Source organism: Oncorhynchus tshawytscha, linkage group LG29 (assembly GCF_018296145.1).
Source record: "Oncorhynchus tshawytscha isolate Ot180627B linkage group LG29, Otsh_v2.0, whole genome shotgun sequence".
NCBI lineage: Eukaryota > Metazoa > Chordata > Actinopteri > Salmoniformes > Salmonidae > Oncorhynchus > Oncorhynchus tshawytscha.
The window spans coordinates 3,128,990-3,144,572 of NC_056457.1; the positions used below are offsets into that span (position 1 = coordinate 3,128,990).

The window sequence follows — 15,583 nt, forward strand, 5'->3', positions numbered from 1 at the left end:
GATGCTTCACTTGTTTTATTATTTTTGTTGCAGAAAAGGAACAGAAACGGCATTTAATAGCTCCTTAAGGGAAGGTTACAGTTATAATCCAGGATACATTTAAAAAGTGCTTTAGGTTAAATCTCAACTTCAAAGATTACATCCTGATAATGATAAATGAAAAACCAAAAGTCAGGAGACTTTCAATAACAATGGTAAACAAAACAAAAAACAATTTAGGAAGTAAAAAACAAATAGTCTAAACCTCATACCCTACCTACAGCCAGCACAGCAGTAAATAACTCATCGGCGGCATCCATCTACTGTAGTACAGGAAGGATGGTGTTATGAAGACTGACTACTTGGATAAGACACAGGCTCTGTTCCTATATCTGCATTAGCATACCACTTAGAATGTAATCTCATTCACTAGACACTTCCTCCCAATGCGAAATTAGGAGGAGACAAGGTTACTTAGAATGAAGCAATGCAGTGTATTTTGGACATTGGAGTGTAGCCACATATCCGAATTCACCACCCCAAGCAAGCCCGGCCTCGTTAGCCTGTGCAGTGTTATGTCAGAATATGAAAAAGTTGGGTTGTTGAATAGTCGGTGACTCATGTTGACAGATTTGGGCACACAGACAAAGAAAAAAGTTGAAAAATAAAGGAAAAACAGAAAATCTATCCAATGTATGCCCAAACTATCAACTATGTATAGGCAGTAGGCACAGAAACAAAATTTGCACACATCAAAATAAACAATAAACTCATGATTGGTCGAACTCAAGTGTGGAGGTAAATATTTCATGGCCCCTTGTCTCTCAAACTATTCCACAAAGACCAATGGAAAATCAAGTCATCCCATTTCTTTAATTTCATTGCAGGACATGTGTAAACGTCATCTTCCAGCTAGAGCATTTTCATTTAATAGATGCAGTGGAGGGATAGCTGGCACAGTGCCAAAAAATCATCAACTTGTGAAATGCATCAGGAACTCATGATCAGACCTGATCAGTCAACCATTTAGAACCATATTTTTGTGGTCCAAGAAGCAACCCTTCCACTGATATTCTTTTCTCTTCATTGATAGGTGTGGCATTTTCGCAGTTTTTCCCAAATGGCATACAAGACACTTGCATATGCTAATATTGATATACATAGCTAAGGAACCTAGCAGTTCGACCATTATAATTTCATCATACAGTGTATCAAATTTGACTGGATATCTTGGACATAGGTATGATATTGAAGCAGCGTAATTTTCTAATACATGACAAAATTTACATTTTTTTGCATTTGTCTGCCATTCTTCACAGTCCTTTAAAAACTGGACGACTCACATGGCACCCTATTCCCCATTTAGTGCACTACCTTTGACTAGACTCTGGTCAAAACTAGTTCACTATAAAACAGGGAATAGGGTGACACTTTTTTTTGTCAATCACTGGTGCGTGGTCCTGAAGATGTGCTCTACTGCAGCATTTTAGCCCCAAAAGAAACAAATGTCCAAGTGAAGAGAAAACAGTTCAGTGCTCATTCTAACTGTACAATAGAGGCTAGTAGTGTGTTTTTACACCTTTAAAATAAGTTTTTTGATCTAGACAGGAGGGATATTTTTATGATATACTGTACATAAAAATCAGGCTAGGATGCTTCTCAACGGATTCCAACCTTTTAGTGTTTTATTTGTTTTTAGAGAACCTGCGACGACATATATTTAAACTTGGCACAATGCAGACTCAAATTTTTTAGGACATTAATGGACAAACTGCTGTGCGATAGATAAAATGGAAGAGCTACGCATGATTAATTACATGTTCATTTCGCCAGGCGCCAAGATTGCACCATTTATTTTATTTTGTTTGTTCTCTGTCCGTGTTCTCTTTTGTTTTGTAAGGAAACCAAGTTCATTCATTCATGAAAACAAAAATAATGAAAAAGAACTGTACAGCCTGTGTCTATTTCTTACATATATATATATATATCTTATACATATATAAATAAACGTTGATACTGGAAGAATTGTCCCATGTGACAGTTCTGTCAAGTGGAATGCCAGCTCCTGTGGGTGATCTTTGTATCTTCATCTGACTGTGATTATGTTTATCTTCTTCAGAAGCTGACGGAAAGAGACAGAAGACAAAATAAGTGGAGAAAAATAATTACTAAATGTGAGCTCTGCTGCCATCTCTGGCTTGTCTATAAAACAGGGTCATGTTCAGTAGGGCACACCGAAGTAAAAACGTTTTGCAACAGAAAATTGATATCTGTGTCCTTATTGGACACATTCAGACAGTGCCTTCCGGTTTCAAAATGTTTTCTCCAGTCCGAACAGAACTCCCTGAAACGCATTAGGTTGGCTCAGTACACAGAGGCCTTGGAAGAATCTCAATTGAAAACTCTTCGCGTCCTCTCTCCTTGCCTCCTTTTCAAAACCTATTGGATGAGAAAGCCAGTGGTCCCTCGCCTTTGACCTTCTCTTCCAATGGGTTTTGAGATGGAGGCGAGAGGAGTATGCAATTGAGAAAAGGCCCTTGACTTACTTCTTATCCACTCATTGCTTGGCCCCTCCTCCTCTGATGCCGGTGGGCTGGCTGTTGAAGAACCCTGTTCGGTTGACATTGGGGTGGGTGGGAGACGCCACAGGGGGCTGGCCAGGCCGAATGGGTTTGGCTGGGGAGGTCAGAGGCACAGCACTGGTTACATACCATCAAAGGAACACTAATGGCGTCATTATTTAGCGTCTGCTAAATTACCAAATGTACAAATGTTATGCATTTACATGTACCAGTATTACAGAACAATAAAAGCATCAGTCCTAGATTATATCAGGCAAAACAGAGGACAGATTTCTCTGAATAAAAAGCTAGCATTTAACCTTTAAAACAGTGTGTGAATATGTACACTACATGACTAGAAGTATGTGGACACCAGCTCGACAAACAGCTCATTCCAAAATCATGGGCATTAATATGGAGTTGGTCACCCCTTTGCTGCTATAACAGTCTCCACTCTTCTGGGAAGGCTTTCCACGAGATGATGGAATATTGCTGAGGGGACTTGCTTCCATTCAAACCACAAGAGCATTTAGTGAGGTCGGGAACTGATTTTGGGCGATTAGGCCTTGCTCGCAGTCGGCGTTCCAGAATCGCCTAGAATGTCATTGTATGCTGTAGAGTTAAGGTTTCCCTTCACTGAAACTAGCCCCAACTATGAAAAACAGCCCCAGACTATTATTCCTCCTCCACCTAACTTCACAGTTGGCATTATGCATTGGGGCAGGTGGGGCATTCTCCTGGCATCCGCCAAACCCAGATTTGTCCGTCAGACTGCCAGATGAGGAACCGTGATTCATCACTCCAGAGAACGTGTTTCCACTGCTCCAGAGTCTAATGGCGGCAAGCTTTACACCACTCCAGCCGACGCTTGGCATTGCGCATGGTGATGTTAGGCTTGTGCGGCTGCTCAGACATGGAAACCCATGTCCCAACAAACAGTTATTGTGCTGATGTTGTTTCCAGAGGCAGTTTAGATCTCGGTAGCGAGTGTTGCAACCGAGGACAGACGATTACTAAGCGCTATGCGCTCCAGCACTCTGCGTTCCCGTTCTGTGAGCTTGTGTGGTCTACCACTTCATGGATGAGCCGTTGTTGCCCCAAGACATTTCCATTTCCACTTCACTTCTAGCCATGGAGACTGCATGGCTGTGTGCTCAATTTTATACACCCGCAACGGGGAATCACTGATCTGGTTGTGTGTGTGTGTGTTTTACAGGGTGAAACACTAATGTGACGGAAACAGTCAGTCTTCAAATGTGTATTTCACCGTAAATAGCCAAATACACTAATTTGAATGGGTGGCCACATACTTTCGTATATGTAGTTGTGTGTGCGAATTCATGTGTGTGATTTTATGCATGCATATGTGTATGTTCCTCACCTATCTGAGCAGAGTGGCCCCTCCTGGCCATGTTCTTGGCCCTGACGGCCTCTTTGATGCGGTCCACCTCCTGCTGGTAGCGTTTGCGGTCGCGTGCGGCGTTCTCTTTGGCCTCCTTCAGGGCCGACTCCAGGGCCTTGACCCGCTCAGCCGTAGCACGCAGACGCTTCTCCAGTTTAGGAAGCTCACAGCGCAGGTCTGCATTATCACGCACCAGCTAGAGGAAGAAGAACAAGAGGAGAGAGAGCGAGATGCCGTAACTAATTAATTCTTTCAGTCACATTAGTTGTCCCTTGTATCTTTTCAATTTGTGAAGAATATTTGTATTGACAGAAGAGTACATGTATCTTGGGAATAATTTGGCATGTCTGTCTTCTATTACATTAAAAGGGCTGTGGTCTGTACTGGCTTACTGACTTTAGTAAACCACACCATTCAATCACAGCAGGATACTTCTCTGCCATGGGAGCACTAACAACATGTGTATTAAAGTGTGTTTGTTTACCTGTTTGTGGACCTTTGTAAGCTGTTCCAGGTTGTTCTCCAGAAAGGAGATCTTCTGTTTCTGAGCAGCACTGCCCCCTGTATCATCTGAGTCCATCTCAGCGCTCTGCAGAAAACACATTATTACAGAACATTTCCTTTTATTACACTTGTCATTCGCTCTGCATTTACGACACACACAAACACTCAAATTTTCAGTGAAAGGCACCATTAAAGCCAAGTTTGAGTTTTAAATAACCATTGAGAAACAGTAATTAACATACCAAATTGTGCTTTTCACGGACCCATACACTTTCAATGCGGAATTGTGGTATGAAAACAACAAGCGCAGGGGAAAAAAATCATATTTGTGATGCAACAGAGCTGATAAGAGACGGGGTATGACTTAAAGGAGAAATCTGCATTTCAAACAATAAAAGCATACCCCGCCACTGTTTTGTTAAAAAGCTAAGGATAGGGCTGGAGAAATGGAACCACTTTAAAATTCATAGACCACGCTATGGATACAAGGACTGACCATCCATCATATCAAAATTATACTTCTAACCATGTGGAGGCTATACTGTGGTTGTTCACTGGGGGGGGGCCTGCAGCTCTCGCTCTTCAAGTTAAAAGCGAACACTGTTGTACCTTCTTGACTCTGGTAGCCAGGTCCTGAACAAACAGTTTTCTGAGGTTGTGGAGAGTCTGGAGCTCCTTAGCCACAGTCTCCTCCAGTCCCTTCAGGTCTTGTCTGGCCTGCTCTCTCCTGTCCTGCATCACCCTGTAAAACACACACACAACCAGATCAGTGATTCTGCATTGCCACATCACAGCTTTTCATATGCTTGCAGACATTGGTGATTAGTTTATTCCAATTTATCCGGGCTAATCATTTAAGAACAAATGATAGTGTGTGAATCTAGATGGTGTACGTACGATGGCAACTGGGTAAGGCATCTGGATGGGTGGTTACGTACGTGAGCTCGTGCAGCTTGCGGCTCTTGTCCTGGTCGGTGGATTTAAGTTTCTCGTGCTCCACCCGCAGACGCTCCTGTTCCAGCATGATCTTCTGGTTCAGACTGGAGAGAGAGAGAGAGACAAATAGAGATAGTGAGACAGAGCCAGCAACTAACTAACAAATAGTTGTTGCATATGTCGTGCGTGTGATGGGCCTCATGGAATTGTGTGTGTGTTATGTGTTCCCATACTCCTGGAGCTCAGTGATGAGTTTCTCCTTGTTGTCCAGCTCATCTCTCAGGCTGCTGATCTGTTTCTGATGGGCCTCACGGTGAGACTGGATCTGATGCTCAACCGCCTCCTAGCAACAAACACATACAACTAGTTACCAACAAATACATTAGAAAGGAGTGCCAACACAAAATATGGTATTTTAAGCAGAAACTTTTATAGATGTCAACGTTAACAAAGATATATAATGAGTGTATTTGGCACATACAGGAATCAAACATATAATAATGGAGAATATTTTTCACAAATATACAAATGATAACCAACACAAAAAGTTTATATAATCGAAATGATCGGTTATCAAGATTTGAAAGAATAGCCTGTCCGGAGAAATCCACTGTTGGTCATACCTTGACTTCGGTGGCAGTTTGGACCTCATTTTCCTTCTCCATAGCCTGAACTTTCTCTGCAAGGGGAGAAACATGAGATGGGTGTCAGCAACCTTTTCACCAGTAGATGATGGAAGACTGTTGAAAAGCTAGGTGTCAAATGTGTCCATGGTTTTGTAGAAATAACATATCAAAATACACATTTCAATAAGGAATGTGTGATGTGCCTTGTTGGGGAAAGGTCTTCGAAGCAAAAGAGGGATGGGATCTTCCTGTTTGAATAGGATAAATAAAAATGTTGTAGTCACCCTGAGCGCTGATCTTGACTAGTTCCTCATTCAAAGAGTCTACGTTCTCTTCCAGCTGTCTTTTCTTCTGCTCCACGTTCTGAAGGTACTCTGTCAGGGACTTGATCTTAGCCTCGTGCTGAGGGGGAATTAAAATGGAGCAATGCATTGAACCAGGGTTGGAGTCGATTCCATTTAATTCAAATAGTAAACTGTAATCCGGATCCCAATGTTCCTCATTGCTTTTAATTCACTGAATTGAAATAAAAATCGACCAAGAGAAGTGACTACATTTTGATTTGAACGACAGCCACCCCATGACACCTTCTCTCAAGCCCTCTATCCAAGGTGACGATGCTTACCTGCGAGATGCGTAGCTGACAGGAGGCCAGCTCCTTCTCGTTCTCGTCCATCTTCTCGTTGCTCTCGGCCTGAGTGCTCTCCAGCTGCTTGCTGCGTTTCACCATGGTCTTCACCTCCGACTTCATCTTACTGATGTACAGACGTGCCACCGTGAACTCCTCGTCTATCAGACCACTGCCCTCTTGTTGCTGGAGAAGGGGGGTGGGGTGTAAAGGTACAAATGTAAGACTCAAATGTCATTGCGTAAAAGACATGCATCAGATAGTGTACCCAAAGCATAGTTAAGGATGAAGTTACTAATGTTTGGGATGAGGTTAATTGGTATGTACAGTACACGAGCCACAAACTTCCACTCTTCAGGATTCCCCAAAAAGTACCCCAATACTGGGCTTCCCTTCCACGATTGGCTGGCATGGCGAGGAATGATGATGCTACCTTGATGTCATTGCTGCCCACAGCGATGCCGATCTCAGCCAGATCTTTGAGCAGCGATGACATCATCTCAGTGACCCTCTTCTTCTGGTGGTTGGTCATCTCCTTCAGCTTCTGCAGCTCAGAGTCAATGGACACCAGGATACTCTGAGGACGACAAAGGACAAGTTCAGTTCCAGACACTTTTGGTTCATCCTCCCTTTCTAATCCTGGACTGATTTACACCTGGAACACTAGCTGAGTGAACAGCAAATCAGTGAAAACCAGCAGGCTTTCTTACCTAGTGTCAGTAGTTGGCATACGACATAAGTACATCATAGGATTTCACATTCCTAAAATCTGTTGGTGAGTTTAGATTATGAATTACTTGTTCTCCTCTCGCCAATTTCTGGTTGAAGGTAGAGAGGAAGGAAAGACATTTTTAAAAAGGTAGACCTATTGGAAAATGGCTTTTTTCTCACCGATTTCTGATTAAGCTCCTCGCTGAGAGCCTCAAACTCCTTAGTCTTGTCCTCCACCTCCTGGCTCTTCTGGTCATAGTTAACAGCCAGCTCCTCCAGGGCCTGTAGCACCTCCTTCACCTCCTCCTTAGACGCCTCATTTTCGGACTGTAGACGGTTCAGCTCTACCTGCAGGTTGTCGTGGTCGCGACGTGATGAGGCCAGCAGCTGGAGAAGGAACACAAATTCAAAGACAGAGCTATGGATACAAGGACTGACCATTCAAGAATATGTATAGTTCTAAAAATGTAATTATTCACCTTCACATTGTTTACAAACAAAGGAATAAAAAACTTTGTTTGGGTTCTGATGGGGTAAGAGTAAAACTAAGCATGTATAAATTATATTTTTCAAGATTGAATGGCTATATATCAATACATTTAAATTTCAAAAACAGATGTAGCAACTGCAGATTGCTGCTTTAAAATTAAATGTATCGCAGCTATCCCAGGACACCTCTTCTCTCATCTCCATCTTATCTATGTGAGCTAGCTAGAGCCAAAACCCTGAGTGTTGGCGATAACCTCATACTAGTCTCTAAGCATCTGAATCACGTCGTCACAGTGGATGAGTCCTAAATGGTACCCTATTCCCTAAATAATGCACTACTTCGGACCTATGAGCCCTATGGGCCCACAGGAGGTAGGTGGCACCTTAATCAGGGAGGACGGGCTCATGGTAATGGTTGGAGCAGAATGGGTGGAATGATGTCAAATACGCCAAACAAATGGTTTCCGGACAACTGTGTGATCATGCTCGCCGTAGACGACGTGAGCAAGCCCTTTAATAACCTCTTAAGGCTAGAGAGACGCTAGCGTCTCTCCTGGCCAATAATCTGCGGAAATGCGCAACGCCAAATGCTAATCGTACTCGATAAAACTCAAACTTCCATGAAAACACACATGCAGGGTACTCAATTAAAGCTACACTCGTTGTGAATCTAGCCAACATGTCAGATTTTTAAAATGCTAGACCCACTCTAATTCACATACCGCCCCAACAGATCCACAGATGACGCAATCTCAATCACACTCCCCTTTCCCACCTGGACAAACACCTTGGTTAGAATGCTGTACATTGACAACAGCTCAGCGCTCAAAACCATAGTGCCTACAAAGCTCATCACTAAGCTAAGGACCCTGGGAGTAAACACATCCCTCTGCAACTGGATCCTGGACTTCCTGATGGGCAGCCCCCAAGTGGTAAGGGTAGGCAACACCACATCTGCCACGCTGACCCTCAACACTGGGGCCCCTTCAAGGGTGTGTGCTCAGTCCACTCCTGTACTCCATGTTCACCCACGACTGCATGGCCAAGCACAACTCCAAAACCATCATTAAGTTTGCTCTCGACCACAGTGGTAGGCCTGATCACCGAAAACGATGAGTCCTGGCAGTGTGAGCAAGACAAAGAAGTTGATCGTGGACTACAGGAAAAGGAGGGCCGAACAGGCCCCCATTAATATTGACGGTATGTAGTGGAGCAGGTTGAGAGTTTTAAAGTTCCCTGTGTCCAAATCACCAACAAACTATCATGGTCCAAACACATCAAGATAGTTGTGAAAAGGGCAGGGCAGGGCAAACACCCCCCCAATATTTGGCATGGGTCCTCAGATCCTCAAAAGCTTCTACAGCTACACCACCGAGGGCATCCTGAACGGTAATATCACTGCCTGCTATGGCAACTGCAAGTATAAAAACCATGGGACAGCCGTCATACCGCCGTCATACCGCTCAGCCGTCATACCGCTCAGGAAGGAGACCCGTTCTGTCTCCTAGAGATGAACATATTGGTGTGAAAAGTGCAAATCAATCCCAGAACAGCAAAGTTGATGGAGGAAACAGGTACAAAAGTATCTATATCCACAGTAAAACGAGTCCTATAATTGACATAACCTTAAAGGCTGCTCAGCAAGGAAGTAGCCACTGCTCCAAAACCGCCATAAAAAAGCCAGACTACGGTTTGCAACTGCACATGGAGAAATGTCCTCTGGTCTGATGAAAAAAAAATAGAACTGTTTGGCCATAATGACCATTGTTATGTTTGGAGGAAAAAGGGGGAGGCTTGAAAGCTGAAGAACACCATCCCAACCGTGAAGCATGGGAGTGGCAGCATCATGTTGTGAGGGTGCTTTGCTGCAGGAGGGAATGGTGCACTTCACAAAATAGATGGCATCATGAGGTAGGAAAATTATGTGGATATATCTCAAGACATCAGTCAGGAAGTTAAAGCTTGATCGCAAATGGGTCCTCCAAATGGACAATGACCAAAGCATGACAAAATGACTTAAGGACAACAAAGTCAAGGTATTGGAGTGGCCATCACAAAGCCCCGACATCAATCCTATGGAAAATTTGTGGGCAGAACTGAAAAAGCGTGTGAGCAAGGAGGCCTACAAACCGGACACCGTTACACCAGCTCTGTCAGGAGGAATGGGCCAAAATTCACCCAAATTATTGTGGGAAGCTTGTGGAAGGCTACCGGAAACGTTTGACCCAAATTACACAATTTAAAGGCAATACACTCAATTAGTATTTGGTAGCATGTAAACTTCTGACCCACTGGGAATTTGATGAAAGAAATAAGAGCTGAAATATATCACTATATTATTCTGACATTTCACATTCTTAAAATAAAGTGGTGATCCTAACTGACCTAAGACGGGACATTTTTACAAGGATTAAATGTGAAAAACTGAGTTTATATGTATTTGGCTAAGCTGTATGTAAACTTCTGACTTCAACTGTATATACTAGGGAGTGTCAGAGGAAGGCCCCAAAAAATTGTCTTAGACTCCAGTCACCCAAGTCATAGACCGTTCTCTCTGCTACCGCACGGCAAGCTGTGCCGGAGCGCCAAGTCTAGGTCCAAAAGGCTCCTTAACAGCTTCTACACCCAAGCCATAAGACTGCTGAACAATTAATACTTAATAATACCTTGACTAACACATTGAATTTGTACTGGTATATAACCTTATAAAAAGTAACAAAATAAAACATTTTTTACTTTAATTTACTTAGTAAATATTTTAACTTTATTTATTGAAGTGCATTCTTGGTTAAGGGCTTGTAAAGTAAGCATTTCACTGCAAGGTCTACACCTGTTGTATTCGGCGCATGTTACAAATAACATTTGATTTGTTTGAGTCCATTTGTTCTGGCCATTAATATGAGCCATCCTCCCCTCAGCAGCCTCCTGTGCTATGGGTCCTGGTCAAAAGTAGTGCACTATAAAGAGAATAGGGTGCCATTTGGGACATGGTCACTATCTGATTTAAATCTGTACCTTTGAAGAGAACTACAGGCTGACCAACTTACCACATCCTCTCTTTAGTCTGATGAGGAAGTTCATTAAACTTTCACCAGCGTAAAACTAAAGTGGGCGCATCAGGTCAGGGTTACAGGAAAATCAGTAGTATGTAAACAATCAAATATCCCCACTTTGCCTAAGTAATTGATTGATATGGTTTCTTCTCTGGCTTTGTAAAAGCCTAATGAGGGGGGAAAGGTGAAGCTCTCGCTTGTTAAAAGCTAACCTGCGATTGTGTTCAGTAGGGAGAAAACTTTTGAAACAGGTAGGTGGGAGGTACTTTCAATTGCAGAACATTATGCTATTTTGTGCCCTACTGAACAAGACCCACGCCTGTTATTAATTCCCTACTCAAAATATTCATCTGTAATTAAAATCCAGCCTACCGAATGCTGAGATGAGTGTTAGATTCTACCCAGGCTGAGTGATGCCTCTTTAACCCTGCTGTGTCCGGGCTAACCGTCAGCTAACAGTCTTCAGACGGGCCTGTACAGGCAGACTGACGGCATTGTTAACAGAGCAGGAGGGCTGGAGGGACGCGGCGTGCGTATATGCGTTTGTGGTAGCAAGGGGTCTCACCTCTTCCTGGTCCAGCATCTGCTGCTTTAGTTTCTCTGCCAGCTGGCTCTGCTGGTTGATCTCATCATCCTGATGGAGAGAAGAGAGATAGAGGGGGGGGGGTGTTAATACCAAAGTGTTCTCGTCTCAAATCATCAGCAAAACATTTTAAACATATTAAATGCCACTCAGCATTATGGCGTTGCCACGAGCAGGACCACAGATATTGCAACAAGCACGATGCAAGACTTCGCTCTCACACAGAGTATCTGCGCATGTGCACAGGTTCGCTTATCGCTGCTACAACGTGGTAGCTAAGGAAACAAAACAGCAGAGAAGTTGAGCCTTGCACTTCAACGCTCTTAGTTCCTGCGGAAATTGTGCATCAATGTCATCGCACTGAATCTACCTTTAAATGACTACCTCATGGAAATCTTTCTGGCACCTCAGTGTACAAGGTCACTGTCTAGATCGAATCTAGCAAGTTGCCATGTGGCTCTGCTACCTCACCTTATCATCCAGCTGCTTGTAGAGTTTAGACAGCTCAGCCTCACACTTTTCCTTCTCTGCGTCGGTCAGTTTAACCCCTGGAATGTTGGGTGAGGGGGCCATCTTCTCATTGTTCACCACGTTGTCTAGAGCCTGGACCTCAGCGTTAGCCTTCTCCTTGTCAAACTGCTCCTCCACCGGCACACTCTCACCTATAGGGGCAGCACAGAGGGAGGGAAAGAGGAAGGGAGGGAGCCATGGAGAGGATGGAGACAGATAGGGTTAGAAACAAAAGTAAACTTCTGTGGTATCTATGCAACATGTAGACTATTTCCTGGTTTGTCGTCATTAGTGCACACCGTAGCAAACTATTTTGCAACGGAAACAGTTTACTCTAAACACGGTTTACATTGCAAAACTTTTGCTACGGTGTGCAGTACACTAATGAATTACAACCCTGTTCAATCCTAAAATACGGACATGAGCGTGATTCATGGAATTATCAGTCATCTTTGAACATGAACTAAATATCAATTTATGGTTTCCATATTTTTTCCTATCATACCATTTCTCCAGCGGTTGAGTTCGTTCTCCAGCCAGGTGACGGTGCCCCTCAGGGTTGTGTTCTTCGCCTTCTCTCTTTCATACTTTTTCTTCCACTGTTCTGCCGTCAACTCCACATTCAGACACACTGTGTTCTTAATGGTCTTAGCTCTGTCACACACATACACAACAGTTAACTTTCTGATGTCACAAAACAAAGTGTCACCTTTGAGAGTGGGTGTGGCACTGGCAACCACCCATAAAGCGGATTAGCTGACATCAAGAAAACAATACGTGCAATTCAAATGGGGCGGAAGTCCGTGTATTATGATTCTGGATGGCCAGAAAGCTAGCAACAATGACAAGAAGCTGCCATGTGGGGAATTGTAGGTGGCTTGTTTCAGCTAGTTTCGTCTTGTTCTTGAAACCATGTCTGATGTTACCTACTGACATCTGATGTTATCTACTCTAATATGGCTAAAATTCACTTTAATTATGTGTTTGAGAGACATGTGCTCATTATGCCAATGTATTTATGTTTTCAATAAAAACTGTGGACAAAATAGTTTATATTTCAACAATCCAAGCCAACCCCATCTGTTTTACCCCATAGTTGCACACGCATCGGTTTTGTTGCAAAAACAACCACCCCTCCTATAAAGCATAAACTGTGTGTAGACTGTAGCATATTCTGACCATAACAACCATTGCTAACAATGTACCAACATTCAATTGCCATTTACAAAACTTACAACCCAATGGTGGTTCTTGGTCATATACAGCAGTGGTTCTCAATCTAGGGTTACTAGTACCCCTGGGGGTATGAGGACTATTCGAAAAGGATTATTGGGAAGATGAATAAAATGTTGGCTAAACATAGGTCTAGTAGTTGCAATCGGTTAAGGGGTACAGAGCTAAAGGTGATTGGGGATCCCAGGTTGAGAAAACTATATATTAGTGGGTTAAGTACAGGGGCTGAGACTGGTTGTGGGTCGTTTACAGTCCAGGGGCTGAGAGTGTCCTGTACGTACCGCTGTCCGAACATCAGTGTGGACTTTGTCTCAGCCTCGTTGTAGGCAGAGGGCGAGGCACAGATGACCATGGTGGTCCTACAGTTGCCACCCAGAGAGTCCTGCAGGATACGGGTCATCTTACTGTCTCTGTAAGGGACATAGGTCTGGAGAAAGGAGGGGAGAGGGACTTGAGCTTCAATCTAAAAACACTCATCACTTTGTTCCGGAGAATAATACTGAAAACCTGGGCTGAACTCTGTAATACAAGAGTAAATTGCACCGTGTACAGGTACTGAAAACCTAGATTACAAGTGTTTAGACATATGCGTGTATGACTTGTGCATGAGACACTCCTTTGATTCCTCCCATATTTTATCATTCGTTCCGAACTTGAAAATATCCTCATTAGAAAAATGCTGATATTCTCCCTTTTGTTAGAACAGCTGTTTGTTGACACTACGTCACAAATGACACCCTATTTCCCATATAAGTGTACTACTTTTGACCAGAGTTTGGTTAAGAAGAAGTTCACTATTTAGGGAATAGGGTGTCATTTACAGTCATTCTCCCCAGCCCAGAGGGAGCAGAGTGGTATTATGTTATCTCACCGAGCCTTCGGCAAGGGCAGAGATGACGTTGCCCAGCGCAGACAGGGATTTGTTGATGTTTTTAGCTTCTTCCAGCACCGCTCCCTCAGCTCCAGTTTTACCCACCTAGACACACAATTTTTAAGAGATCACAATCCAACACACAAGCCCTCATGACAACACTGGTACAAGACTATCACAGGGCATTACATCACCCAAAATTCTAAGAAACAGCATCTGTCCCAAATGGCACCCTATTCTTGATTTAGTGCACTATTCTTATGAAAAGTAGTGCATTATATAGGAAAAAGGGAGCCATTTGGTTGGGTTCCATATCTAACTCAGAAAGAAATCTTAAAGATACAGAACACTACAAATATTGATATTAATTTGAAACAAAAAAAGATAACGAAAAAAGGGAAACGAAGCATGTGAAAGGCTTTGCTTGAGTTTAGTCCCATCCTTTGGATTATGATCAGATTACTGCTATTGTCGTGTGAGTAAGGAGTAACAACATATATGTGCTAAATAGGGTTGAATGGTGGGCACCCGGTTATCGAGATTTACCACCCAACACACTTTTCCGGGACAAATAACTGCGAGACACCAGTAAATAATAAAATGTATATATAAACTGTATATATCTGTATATTACTGTATATAAACAGCATGACGTGAAATGGAACTTAAATGATATGCCTAAATGTTGCAAACAGTCTTCTCTTCTTGCAGTCTTCTCTCGGCATGATCAATAATCAACGCTCATGCGGGGAGTTTCTCCCATTCTTCTCTGCAGTTCCTCTAAAGCTCTGTCAGGTTGGATGGGGAGGGTCGCTGCACAGCCATTTTCAAGTCTCTCCAGAGATGTTTGATGGGGTTCAAGTCCAGGACCTGGCTGGGCCCCTCAAGGACATTCAGAGACATGTCCCGAAGCTACTCCTGCATTATCTTGGCTGTGTGCTTAGGGTTGTTGTCCTGCTGGATGGTGAAATTCTTCCCCAGTCTAAGGGTCTGAGTGCTCTGGAGCAGGCTTTCATCAAGGATCTCTGTACTTTGCTCTGTTCATCTTTCCTTCGATCCTGACTAGTCATCCAGTCCCTGCCACTGAAAAACATCCCCACAGCATGATGCTGCCACCACGCTTCTCCAGACGTGACGCTTGGTATTCAGGCCAAAGAGTTCAATCTTTGTTTCATCAGACCAGAGAATATTGTTTCTTATGGTCTTGAGAGTCCTTTGGGTGCCTTTTGGCAAACTCCAAGCAGGCTGTCATGTTCCTTTTACTGAGTAGTGTATTCCGTCTAGACACTATACCATAAAGCCATGATTGGTAGAGTGCTGCAGAGACGGTTGTCTTTCTGGAAGTTTCTCAAATCTCCACAGAGGAATTCTGGAGCTCTGTCAGAGTGACCATCGGGTTCTTGGTCACCTCCCTGACCAAGGCCCTTCTCCCCGATTGCTCAGTTTGGCCGGCAGCCAGCTCTATGGAAAGTCTTGATGGTTCCAAACATAGTCCAT

General features: G+C 43.4%; 1 protein-coding gene across 1 annotated transcript in view; it reads right to left on the reverse strand.

The window, feature by feature from the left end:
• Positions 1-15,583, reverse strand: part of LOC112228034 (kinesin-1 heavy chain) — a 51,191-nt gene continuing 35,608 nt past the window's right edge. The window contains exons 9-25 of the mRNA XM_024393157.2: positions 14,087-14,191; positions 13,497-13,642; positions 12,488-12,636; positions 11,944-12,134; positions 11,455-11,523; positions 7,528-7,734; positions 7,070-7,213; positions 6,634-6,822; positions 6,293-6,410; positions 6,006-6,061; positions 5,616-5,725; positions 5,385-5,486; positions 5,056-5,188; positions 4,427-4,531; positions 3,922-4,138; positions 2,526-2,655; positions 1-2,101 (exon numbers count right to left, since the gene is read on the reverse strand). Coding sequence (XP_024248925.1) covers positions 2,537-2,655; positions 3,922-4,138; positions 4,427-4,531; positions 5,056-5,188; positions 5,385-5,486; positions 5,616-5,725; positions 6,006-6,061; positions 6,293-6,410; positions 6,634-6,822; positions 7,070-7,213; positions 7,528-7,734; positions 11,455-11,523; positions 11,944-12,134; positions 12,488-12,636; positions 13,497-13,642; positions 14,087-14,191 — 2,160 coding nt within the window. The 3' untranslated portion in view covers positions 1-2,101; positions 2,526-2,536. The remainder of the gene's footprint in view (positions 2,102-2,525; positions 2,656-3,921; positions 4,139-4,426; positions 4,532-5,055; positions 5,189-5,384; positions 5,487-5,615; positions 5,726-6,005; positions 6,062-6,292; positions 6,411-6,633; positions 6,823-7,069; positions 7,214-7,527; positions 7,735-11,454; positions 11,524-11,943; positions 12,135-12,487; positions 12,637-13,496; positions 13,643-14,086; positions 14,192-15,583) is intronic.